Source organism: Carcharodon carcharias, chromosome 9 (genome assembly GCF_017639515.1).
Source record: "Carcharodon carcharias isolate sCarCar2 chromosome 9, sCarCar2.pri, whole genome shotgun sequence".
NCBI lineage: Eukaryota > Metazoa > Chordata > Chondrichthyes > Lamniformes > Lamnidae > Carcharodon > Carcharodon carcharias.
The window spans coordinates 10314271-10327063 of NC_054475.1; the positions used below are offsets into that span (position 1 = coordinate 10314271).

General features: G+C 44.5%; 1 protein-coding gene across 11 annotated transcripts in view; it reads left to right on the forward strand.

Moving 5' to 3' along the window:
- Nucleotides 1-12793, forward strand: part of nfasca (neurofascin homolog (chicken) a) — a 179492-nt gene that overhangs the window by 71883 nt on the left and 94816 nt on the right. For all 11 annotated transcript variants that reach the window (XM_041195122.1, XM_041195120.1, XM_041195128.1 and 8 more), the window contains one exon: nt 8807-8918. In XM_041195122.1, coding sequence (XP_041051056.1) covers nt 8807-8918 — 112 coding nt within the window. The remainder of the gene's footprint in view (nt 1-8806; nt 8919-12793) is intronic.

Below are 12793 nucleotides of genomic sequence, written 5' to 3' on the forward strand. Positions count from 1 at the left end.
CGGAGTAGACCATTTAAGACTGAGATGAGGAGAAACTTCTTCACTCGGAGGCTGGTGAACATGGGGAATTCTCTACCATAGAGGCTGTGGAGGCCAAGTCACTGAATATATTTAAGAAGGAAATAGATTTCTAGACTCTAAAGATGTCAAGGGGTATGGGGAGAGAGCGGGAGTACGGCTTTGAGATAGAGGATCAGCCATGATCATATTGAATGGCGGAGCAGGCTCGAAGGGCTGAATCACATCCTCCTGCTCCTATTTTCTATGTTACTATGGCCAGGATTTCACTGCCCCTTCTGCCCAGCATGATATTACGGTCCTGCCGAACTGTATGGGGATTTAAATATCTCACCACACTCGCGGCGTTGTGTGTGTGGGGTGGGGGGGTGGAGACATGCCACGACTGGGCCTTAAAATCCTGGCCTATGTTTCTATGATCTGGGAGAACTTAGTAGGTATTACAAACAACCAATATGGAAATTGTTCCATTTGCCCAGTAACACCACCTGTTATCTTTGTGAGCATGTATAAAAAGATCAATGTACAAAAAAATGGTGCATTGGGGATGTACTTCTAAGGCTGAGGTCAAGGTACATTTTTGGTACAGTGTAGAAACAGAGGACCTATCTTGACTAACCACACCATAAGTGCTTTACATCCTGGTTTCTTTCCCAGGCATTATTATTGCTGATTCCCACAAAGATTCCTCAAAATGATTCATTCAAGGCAATTAGGCACGAGCTGACCTTGTCGGGGATGCTCACATCCCATGAAAGAATTAAAACAGCGGATAAACAGCCATCTTGTTTGCTGTAATTTATTTGAGGCCTAGTAGTAAACTGAAGCCTGCGGGACTCACTATGGCTTTGAGGAAACAGATGGGTGTATATGAGTAAAATGAAGAGGCGAGAAAAGTGATTTGTCTTCGTTTGGGCTTTGCCATTACTGAATGTGCCATTTGTACCTTGCAGAAGGTATCAATGTTGTGGTATTTTCTTTTAAATGACAGCCAGTGATATTCCGTTTTCACCTCACTACTCTAGAATATAATCAGTTAAGAAATAAATTTGTTTGAGGTTTCTGAGATGCTGAGAGAACTGGATTTCCCAGTCTTTCCCAGTGGTGAGGGAGCCTTGGACAAGGAAACATAACGTTAAAATCAGAGCCCCGCAATTCAGGAGAGAGGTTAGCAAATACTTCTTCAGGCAAAGGTGGGGTGGAAAGGTGGAATTCTCTCCCCAGAAGTTGCTAGCTTAATCCAAAATTTTAAATTGGCAAGGGTACGGAGCCGAGGCGAGTGAATGGAGTTTGGATAACATGATCTCATTGAATGGCAGGACAGGCTTGAGGGACTGAATGACTTCCTCCCGTCAGCTTCCTGCGCTGGTTGCCTTTCCCTCGCCTCTGATTAGCCCACATTGAGTGAGGCTTTCGGGGTTCAGTGCCAATGGTGAGGTTTCGGCGTTCAGTGCCAATGGTGAGGTTTCGGGGTTCAGTGCCAATCGTGAGCCCTTGCACCCATCAAGGTGACTTGTCGAGAAACGACGTATGAAGTAACACTCATTATTTTGGCCCACTGATTCCTGCGGTTGAAAAATGTCGGGTGGTGAACCCGTGCAACGTCTGGCCTCTGATAGTGAGTCCCACAAAGATTTGTCAGCGTCTGTCCGGGACAGTTAATCACAATTACCCAGCAACGTGAGCACTCAACAGAACTGTCCGCACAGCCCGGGGTAGAAGGTGTATCTCTTTGCCTGTGTTTCATTGGTAAATTCTGCCATTGTCAAATAGTGAGAGTGTAGAATCGCTGAAATAGTTACAGCACAGAAAGAGGCTATTTGGCCCATCAAGTTCACACTGCTCTCTGCAAGAGCAATTCGGCTTGGGTTGCTGCCCCACCCTTTCCCCGTAACCCCATTCCCTTTTGAAAGCCACGATTGAACCTGCCTCCACCACCCTCTCGGACGGTGCATTCTGGATCATAACCATGGAAAGAAATGTTTCCACAGGTCACCATTGGTTGTTTTACCATTCGCCTTAAATCGGAGTTCTCTGGTTTTCAACCTTTCTGCCAATGGGAACAGTTTTCCCATAACTAATCTGTACAGGTCCCTCGTGATTTTGAACACCTCTGTTCAATCCCCCCTCAAACTTCTCTTCGCTAAGGAAAACAATCCCAGCTTGTCTAATCTATTCACGTAACTGAAAGCCCTCATCCTGGAACCATTCTTGTAAAGCTTTTCTGCAGCCTCTTTAATGCCTTTGCCTCTTTCCTAAAATATGGTGCCCAGGATTGCACACAATGCTCCAATTGAGGCTGTCCCAGTGTTTTGTAAAGGTTCACCATTACTTCCTTCCTTTTGCACTCCGTGGGCTGGAATTTGGCAAGCCAGTATGACTCGGGAGCCCTTTTCCCAAGGTTTCCCGATTTTTTCAGGAGTGCCTTCTCGTGGTGCGGACTGGTTCGGATTGCGAACCCGCACCCTGCATTCCCGACCTAGCCATCTCTATTTCAGGGACAGGGATGTCCTAGCCCTCCACAATTTTCATGGAGTTGGGCCAGCTTTTCAATGAGTCGTGGTTCATGGTGCCTCAGGTGTTGTGAACCATGGTCTGCATGGGGGGGGAACCTTTGGAAAGGTAAGTTCATTAGGTCCTCCTCAAATAACCCCTATGACCTTTCATTCCCCCAGGCCAAGCTATGGCACTTCCATGCCCATTCACCCGCTATACACTATATACAGCCAATGAACCCTATAGCAGCAGGAGGATGTTTTAAAAAGCTTTAAAATGTCATTCATTGATAAGTTTCAACTTTCTGAAAAAAAACTCCTTTTTACTACAGCCCAATAGAAGTGTCAATCACCCAGGCATTTAAAATGATCAACAGCCGCAACTGCAAGCACTTGAAACCTCTTTATCTTGTGTAAATAAACATTGTGAAATTGACAGCATAGATCAGAGAGCCAGAGCTATCGATCAAGTAGTATTTTCCCTAGGGCACAGGTTTTTTAACAGGCCAATGGATTTCTGGGCTCTCGGTCAAGCTCTCAGTGGCATGGATGGGTCATGAGGAGTGTTAGGCGAGTGAGAGCCACAGCACTGGGGCAGGGCTTTTAAATAGCCCCCCCTTCACACTGGCAGCCCCTGGGGCTGTCCTCTGCAAACTTTTTCCCAATCGGCTGGAGGGACAAGCTGGGAATTTACCCACCTCCTGCTACCCACCCAGAGGAGGAACATCCAGCCCTGTGCTTCTATCTATAAAAGCCAGGATCCCAGGTACCTTTCTAACCCCTTTCTGATCTGCCTTGCCACCTGCAACGACTTGTGCACATATACCTCCAGGAATCTCTGTTCCTGCACCACCCTTAGAATTGCACCCTTTACTTTATTTCGCTTCTCCTCGTTCTTCCTACCAAAATGTATCACTTCACACTTCTCTGCATTAAATTTCATCGACCGTGTGTCTGCCCATTCCACCGGCCTGTCGATGTCCTCTTGAAGTCTACCTCTACCCCCCTCACGTTTCACAATGCTTCCACGTTTTGCGTCATTTGCAAATTTTGAAATCGAGCCCACTGAACCCTAATTCCCTGTCATTAGTAAAGATCAAGAGAAGCGGTGGTCACGGTACCGACCTCTGGTAACCCCACTGTATACCTCACTGCAGTCTGGAAGACAACCGTTCACCACTACCCTCTGTGTTCTGCCAGTCAGCTAACCTTGTGTCCAAGCTGCCACTGCCCCTTTTATTCCATGGTCTTCAACTTTGCTCACAAGCTTATTATGTGACACTTTTATCAATCACCTGTTGGAAGTCCAGTTAAATGTTTAAAGATTTTATTTAATTATATTGTCTGTGAGGATTAGGCCAATGGAATGTCACCACTGTTAACCTAATAACTCACTAACTTACCACTAATACAAGTGGTCCTGGATTGCTGTTCTGATTTGGTCATTGTATCTTGACAATGTACCAGGTGGATTGTGACTGAATGGCAGGAAACACATTTACTTACAGTTTCCATGGATTGACTGTGCTGATGTTGAGTTCTCTGTCAGATAGAGGATGTGGGGTATACCAGTAGGGCAGGGAGAGGAAAAAGCAACAGCATTGTTTTCTTCCTCAGGACCACTCCTATCCGGCTCTTCTTAAAAGAAAGAATTTGACTGCATCACAGTGGCAATGACACTTCAAAAGCAATTCATTGGCTCTGAAAACACTTTGGGATGCCTTGAGGATGCGAAAGATGCTATATAAATGCAAGTTCTTTCTTTTAAAATTATAATCATGGCCGCTGGTTTTCCTGTCATATTTACCAACGTTCACATTTTCAGATCCCTTAAATTATTTCAAAGACTTGAATCGTGCCCAATCTCTTAATTGGTTTTCCATTGAGAACAAATGGCCATCTCTCATACTCAGTTGGTGTCTAATGTTTGTGAACATTGTAATCATCGCTGTCCTTCTGCGAATCCTTTGTGGGTTTGACCAAGAGAATGTGCCTGCACATTTAGGTTTAACCTTTAACCTAATGGCCCAGATTTTCTTGGGGATGAATTTTCCCCCCATCGGGGGGGTGAGTTCAGGAGCGGGTGTGTGCGGGCACGCCGCCATTTTACGTGGGCAGGCCAATTAATGCCCATCCAGCATGACATCTGCCAGGAAGCGCTATGCTCTCCCTTTGCTGGTGGTGGGGGGGGTGGATATCCCTCAGCCGAGAGTGCGCTCTTTTGTGCATGTATGTGAAAGAGCACACTCATCTCCCTGAGGCTAAGTACTGCCTCAGGGAGATCGGCGCCAAATTTAAAATGGCACATGTATAGAAATGAAATTTCCCTGACATGTCCCCTCACATGACACTGTCACATGAGCTGGGACATGTCCATCACTTTTAAGTAAACTTTTATTAAATTTTTAAAAACCTACATGAAGCCTCATCCTGCCTGTGGATGAGGTCTCATGCTTTTTCTGAAGCCCGCCAAGGCTCCCGGCCAGCCCACCAACCTTAACGTTGGACGGGCAGGTCCATTAACTAGTCTGATTACTTTTTAAATGGCCTCAATTGGTCATTGACAGGTCGGCAGGAGCACAGCTGATTCGGGTGTACCCCCGCCGACCTGAGAATTGAAATGACGTGGGGTGATGTCGGGTTTTCTGCCCGATGTCATCCCGCATCATTTTACACACCGGTAACCCCGCCACCCCCCCCCCCCCCCCCACCGCCGCCTCGCCAATCTCAATATCCTGCCCTTGGTGTCTTCCACTGCTCATACCAACATCACTGGGGCCTCAAACATTGCAAAAGAAAGAGGAGATTCTGGAGTTAGTGTCTTTGCCCTTTCAATGCATCATGTTGCATTTCCCTAGCAATCTTGCACTGCTCCAACATTACCCTCACTGAAAATAAATAGAAATTAATTATTGCTCCACTCCCATGAAAATCAACAGCAAACACAATTTTCCTGGACTTAAGCCAGTCTTGCACAGCACTGCCACTTAGAGTTTCATTAGAGCACAGCATACAGCACAGAGGACAGCCACTCAGCCCATTCTGTCTGTGCTGGCTCATTGAAAGGACTATCCAATTCTAAATCACTAATTATTTTTTTATTTGTTCATGGAACATGCTGTCTGGGCCAGCATTTATTGCCCTTGAGAACTGAGTGGCTTGCTAGGCCAGTTAAGAGTTAACCATATTGCTGTGGGTCTAGAATCACATGTAGGCCAGACCAGGTAAGGATGGCAGATTTCCTTCACTAAAGGATATTAGTGAATCAGATGGGCTTTTCCAACAATTGATAATGGCTTCATGGTCATCATTAAGCTTTTAATTCCAGGTTTTTCATCAAATTCAAATTTTGCCATCTGCTGTGGTGGGATTTGAAACCGGGTCCCCCAGAGAATTATCCTGGGTATCTGGAGTACAATTCCAGTGACAGTCCCACTACATCTCCGCCTCCCCTTTATTAATCGTGCTTCAATCGGTTTTGGAGTAAGTTGATGCACCTGCACCTCAAACTTCTCAAGCCCATCTACTCAGAGGAAAGCCACTGTGGCTGAATGTCACAAAGATTTGAAATTGTCATTCTCATTCAAACACCCCCACCTAGAAGATGGCTGGCCAACAGAAGCTGGGCAGAATCCCAGTTGATACGAAACCCATCACAAATTCTCGCCATTGGCAGCTCTCTAACCTTCATCGGCCAGAACTTAGAGCCGCAGGAAATCGCCAATAACTTGTGCGAGACTAAAAATCCTATATCCCTCTCCCCATTTTGGAAGACTGGACGGACACTTGACACTTATCCAGACCTTACTGTGGTTTTCCTTTTCCACAGAATTTTCAAAATTTATGATCAGAATCTCCGCTGTCTCTTCCCTAGAGAACCTGCGATGTGAATCATCAGGTCCCGGTGACCTGCCTACCTTATGCTGGAGCAATTTACTCCCATAATAAACCCCACTCCCTGCTCCACACTCACCTTTGATTGATCTATAATCCCAATAGCCACCTCCTTTGTGAAAACTGGGGGGAAAATATTTGACGGCTCTTTCATTTCCTCACTCGCTACCTCATGGCCCTCCATATACCTAACCTTTTAAGAACACACGGTATTGGAGTAGGCTATTCCACCCTTCAAGCTTGCTGTACTATTCAATTAGATCATGGCTGATTGTCTTCCTCAACTCTACCCATATCTTTTAATTCTCTGAGTGTCCAAATATATATATATTTAAATCACCTTTCATGTTTCGTCTAATTTTATCTTATGTTCACTCCAGATCTTTCTCATCTCCTCTTTTGAAACTTACCGTGTTTATATTTGTACTGGCTTTCAATTTTTTATTATTTGCCCTGTGAGCATTAAAGATGATTTTCAATGTCAAATTTGATCTACTCATCCGTGAAACAAACTTTCAAAACACCCCTGTCTTGTTTTACTTGATTTGCACCTTTTCCATTTCCTGTTTAGATATTTCCCTGACCAATCAACGGTTCTATTTAACAGTTTTGCCTTCCATTTAATCTAGACAAGGCCACTTTCCATCTTTTGCTTTTCCAAAGGCAGTTCCCTGTGTCCTCCGCTTTCTTTCCCATTCTTGCATTAAGCTTAATTATATTGCACTGCCCTGAAATCTTCCACCTTTTTAAATGAAGCTGCAAACTCTTCTAACATTGCAGAGATATGTTCAGTTTTCCTCCGTGAAGAGCAAATCTTTCTTTCTATTGGTTCATGGGATGGTGGTGTTGGTGGCAACGCCAATATTTATTGCCAATCCTTCGTTGCCATTGAGATAGTAATGAGCTGCCTTCCTGATAACTGAGTGGTTTGCTAGGCATTTCAAGGGGCATTTAAGAGTCAACCTCATAGCTGTGGGTCTGGAGTCACGCCACGTAGGCCAGAAACTTTCCTTCCCCACATTAGGTTAGTGAACCAGATGGGCTTTTACAACATAAAGATAAAAACAAAAAAACTGCGGATGCTGGAAATCCAAAACAAAAACAGAATTACCTGGAAAAACTCAGCAGGTCTGGCAGCATTGGCGGAGAAGAAAAGAGTTGACGTTTCGAGTCCTCATGACCCTTCGACAGAACTTGAGTGAGTCCAAGAAAGGGGTGAAATATAAGCTGGTTTAAGGTGTGTTGTGGGGGTGTGGGGGGTGGGGGGGGGAGAGAGAGAGAGAGAGAAGTGGAGGGGGTGGGTGTGGCTGTAGGGACAAACAAGCAGTGATAAAAGCAGATCATCAAAAGATGTCACAAACAACAGTTTCCCCCTTCCTTTTGTTTTTTCCAATAAATTATATAGATTTTTCTTTTCCCACCTATTTCCATTATTTTTAAATATTTTTAAATCTTTTATGCTCCCCCCACCCCCACTAGAGCTATACCTTGAGTGTCCTACCATCCGTTCTTAATTAGCACATTCGTTTAGATAATATCACCAACTTTAACACCTATGTGTTCTTTTGTTCTGTTGTTTGTGACATCTTTTGATGATCTGCTTCTATCACTGCTTGTTCATCCCTACAACCACACCAACCCCCTCCACCTCTCCACCCCCACCCACCCCACACACACACACACCTTAAACCAGCTTATATTTCACCCCTTTCTTGGATTCACTCAAGTTCTGTCGAAGGGTCATGAGGACTCGAAATGTCAACTCTTTTCTTCTCCGCCGATGCTGCCAGACCTGCTGAGTTTTTCCAGGTAATTCTGTTTTTGTTTTGGGCTTTTACAACAGTTGGGTAGCTTCATGATCACCATTACTGATGGCAGGTTTTCATTCCATGTTTTATTTTAAATTAACCATGTTTAAATTCTGCAGCTCCCATGGTGGGATTTGAACTCATGTCTCCAGAGCATTAGTCCAGCTCCCTCGGTTACTAGTCAGTAAATTAACTGCTACACTAATGTATCCCCAAATCTTCCCTGTACTTGTTTACAACGATTCAGACACTAAAGTGTGATGGCTGATGTATGACAGTAAGTAAATGTGTCTCTTAAAGGAAATGCTGCATGTTTAAGGAAAGGCTGCATGTAAGGCTCCTGATATATAGTGTCTACATCCTTAAATAAATGATAACTTTCCCGTGTACAACCCAGATAAGGTGTTCATTTTAAACGTGTGACCTGAGATTCTGAGCAACTAAATAACTACTTCCTTGCCTTTTTCACAGTTAACCACATATTTTAACAGCAGCCTTACAAGTGATGATATCTAAAACAGTTCACCCTTTATTTTCTAATGTTGCTTTCCTTTGGTCTTTGTCTCTTAATCCATTGCTGTATGTTTGCAGCTCGACCGGTCACAGAGCAGATCCCAAGGTTCATGTCACCAGCGGGGACGTCCAGCAGCAGAATCATTCTACGAGGAGAAGACCTTTTACTGGAATGCATTGCATCAGGAGTGTATGTAAAACCAGAGCTCTAACTAATTTTTAAAATCACTCTCTGGGTGTGGGCGTCTTTGGCAAGGGGTCAGGGTTGGTGCCCGTCCTTAGTTGCCCTGAGAAGGTGGTGGTGGTAATGGTGGGCTGCCTTGTGATGGGTAAACAGTTGCAGACGATTGTTTAATACAACTGACTGTCACTTCAGCACTCACCTCTTACCCAAACCCACCCTTTGCCCCTAACTGGACTTCCTCCACAGTGCTAAATGCCCATCCAACATTCCAAATCATCCCAATGCTCCCAAAAGAAAGAGTGTGATTCCACAAACCCCTCCCTCTCTAACCAGGAATTTCAGATCCTCAGGCTCTTCTGACAGCGGTCAAGGAGATCCCGCAGGCAGTTAAGAATGAACCGCATTGTTGTGGGGACTGGAGTCACATACAGATCAGAGTGCGTTTGTGTGTGTGCGTGTATTCATGTTCGTCCATAGACAGATGCATGTTATGGTGAAGGGGAGACCTCAGTGAGATGCGTTATGTCTGTTTCAAGCATCCTTATCCTCCCATGAGCACCTGTCAGATTTGGCTAAACTCCCTGTGGGATCTCCTTGACCACTTTCAGAAGAGTCTGGGAATCTGAAATTCCTGGAAAGAGAGGGCGGGGTTTGTGGAATCACACGCTTTCTTTCGGAAGCACTGGAATGAACTGGAATGTTGGATGGGCATTTAGCACTGTGGAGGGAGTCTAGCTGGGGGCAAAGGCTGGGTTTGGATAAGAGGTGAGTGTTGCTGCTGTTATGACCTCAGTAGAGACCAGTCACATTTTTTTAGATTCTGAAAACCCAGGTTTTTACTAAAAGAATGAAACCACAAGGTACACAACTTAAATCAAAAGATTCTTCCTGCACAAAAATCAAAGAATATGAATACTAATAAATATACTCTATATTGAATAGTCAATTACATTGAAGATATTAAAAGTATAATGAACTCAATTATAATCTAATCTGAAGTCCAACTCACTTTGCCTTCTGCACCTATATGACTTACGCTCCCAATAAACTCAAGTCAGATACTGTTCAAAAGTTGGAAGTTTAATCACTTGGTCTGAATACTGCTTCAAAAATTTGTATAAGGGTTGAGATTTCTTGGGCCTTCTGCTGACTTCCGGCAAGATTTCCCCTTCAGATCTCCTCCAACTATCCTATGGATGTAAACTCCCCATTCAACACAGTTGTCTCCAGAGTCTTAAGAGTAGCCACCTTAGGTCAACTTGGCTATCCCAGAAGTTCAACTCAGTGTTAGAAGTCCTTCAGTTAACCAGATTTTAAATTCTTTTAGCCAACACACAGCACACAACATTTTAACTGAACTCATTTGAAAGAGACGTTTCCTGTTCTGCAGCCAACCTGCTCTCTGACCTGAAACATAAACTGCATGAACGCAGAATCAGACCCCAATAATTAACTTAGGTTGACCAGTTTTTCCGCTATTGTTTATCTCCCAGGTAGCCTGGTCACATGATCATTTCCTAGAAACCAAGTGCTTTTCTAGAATCATATCCAAGAGTAACCTGGTTCTTAAAAGGTCCATCACCCCAACACAAAAGATAGGTATTTTCCCCCAAAAGCACGTGGGCCGTCACTCTGTATATCAAGGTGGTAAATTTGCAAGAGGTCATTAGACCCAGAGACCTCTGTGATTAAAGAATCCATTTATTGCTGAATAAAGACCCTTAAAATTCTGCAAATGTGGAGGCCAGGGAAAGGTGGGATGGGATTACCATGGTCTCTGTAAATAGCGTGTGAATTTATTTTTGAGGATATTTACACTGTTGCCAAATATAGTGACCAAAGCAATCTTTTCCTTCCTTCTGGACAATTAAGGCCTGTACCTCTGGGATTGCTTGCAGAAGGAAAACCAGTTCATTCTGCCAAGCTGTAAGATTCAGACACCCTGAAGAGGGAGAGATGCTAGCTGCAGGCATCAATCTGAAATGAGCATTAAAATCCCTTTTGAATCCCATTTAAGTTGCTGAACAGCCACATGACAGTCACAAAGTGGAAATCACAGCTTTGTTATCTCCCTGTGATTATAAAATGCAGGACTTGTTTAATCCAGATAAAATACCCTTGTGAAATCTACCAAAACTCAAACCCAGGTTTTCAGGCTGAGATTCCCTATAGGCTACTCAGTCTGTGACCACCCTGGCCTATCTGTGGATTGCACCTTTTCACATGGAGCCCGGCGATGCTAACTCTGGTTTGTCATATCTCGGAATATGTCATCACATGACCTTTCACCACAACCGCTCCAGCCTGACGCACACCACGTCGGCAACAAGGCATGAATTAGAAAGCAGAGAGGCTCATTACCCCAAAGAATGCCTCATGGATATCAGGCAGATAAACTTTTGTTCCACATATCCTATATTTTTATAACAAGTGAGCAAAAATGTACACAGAATTTTTTAAAAATAAGTAAATTTTCTTATTGCCCCCTCAATTTTTCTTCTGAAAGTTGTTCATTGCAGCATCTTGAGGATTAATCTTTAATTCCTGGAGGGGTTCAGGATAATGCTGGAGGGTTGACAACAATAGTTGACCTTGAACGGACCGCATCTTATATTTCTGTAGAGTCTTTTGCAACTTCAGGATGTTCCAAAGCACTTTAGAACAATGAAACACTTTTTGAAGTGTAGTCGCTGTATTAATATTGGAAGCATCGTGTCTGATTTGTACAAATGAACAGCAAAGAGATAATGACAAATGATCTGTTTTAATGATATTGGTTGAGAGATAAATATTGGCCAGGACTCCAGGGATAAGTCCCCTGCTGTTCTCCGGAATAAAGCAACAGTGGTAGTGAACCACCTTCTTGAACCACTGCAGACCCCCTGATGCGGGTACACCCATTGTGCTGTTAGGGAGGGAGTTCCAGCATTTTGACCCAGCACCAGTGAAGGAATGGTGATAATAGTTCCAAGTCAGGACGGTGAGTGGCTTGGAGGGGAACTTCAAGTGGTGGTGTTCCTGTGAGTCTGCTGCCCTTGTCCCTCAAGGTGGTAGAGGTCACAGGTTTGGAAGATGCTGTCGAAGGAGCCCTGGTGCGTTGCTGCAGTGCACACTGCTGTCACTGTGTTGTTGGTGGAGGGAGTGACTGTTTAGGTTGGAGGATGGGGTGCTGATCAAGTGGGATGTTTTGTCCTGGATGCTGTTATGCTTCTTGAGCGTTGTTGGAGCTGCAGCCATTCAGGCAAGTGGAGAGTTTTCAGTCATACTCCTGGCTTGTGCTTTGTAGATGGTGGACAGGCTTTGGGGAGTCAGGAGGTGAGTTACTCATCACAGAATTCTCAGCCTCTGACCTGCCCTTGTAGCCATAATATTTATATGGCTAGTCCAGTTCAGTTTCTAGTCAGTGGTAACCCCCCCAGGATGTTCATAGTGGGAGATTCAGTGATGGTAATGCCATTGAATGTCAACGAGTGATGGTTAGATTCTCTCTTGTTAGATGTGGTCATTGCCTGGCACTTGTGTGGCACGAATGTCACTTGGACTTATCAGTCCAAGCCCAAGTATTGTCCAGACCTTGTTGCATTTGGACATGGATTGCTTCAGTATCCAAGGAGTCGTGAATGGTGCTGAATATTGCGCAATCATTAGCGAACATCCCCACTTCTGTCCTTATGATGGAAAGAAGGTCATTGATGAAGCAGCTGAAGGTGGTTGGTAAAGCTGAGGGCCGAGGACACTACTCTGAGGAACTCCTGCAGCGATGTCCTGGAGCTGAGATGATTGACCTCCAACAACCACAACCATCTTCCCTTGTGTTAGGCATGACTCCAGCCAGTGGAGAGTTTTCCCCCTGATTCCCATTGACTTCAGTTTTGCTAGGG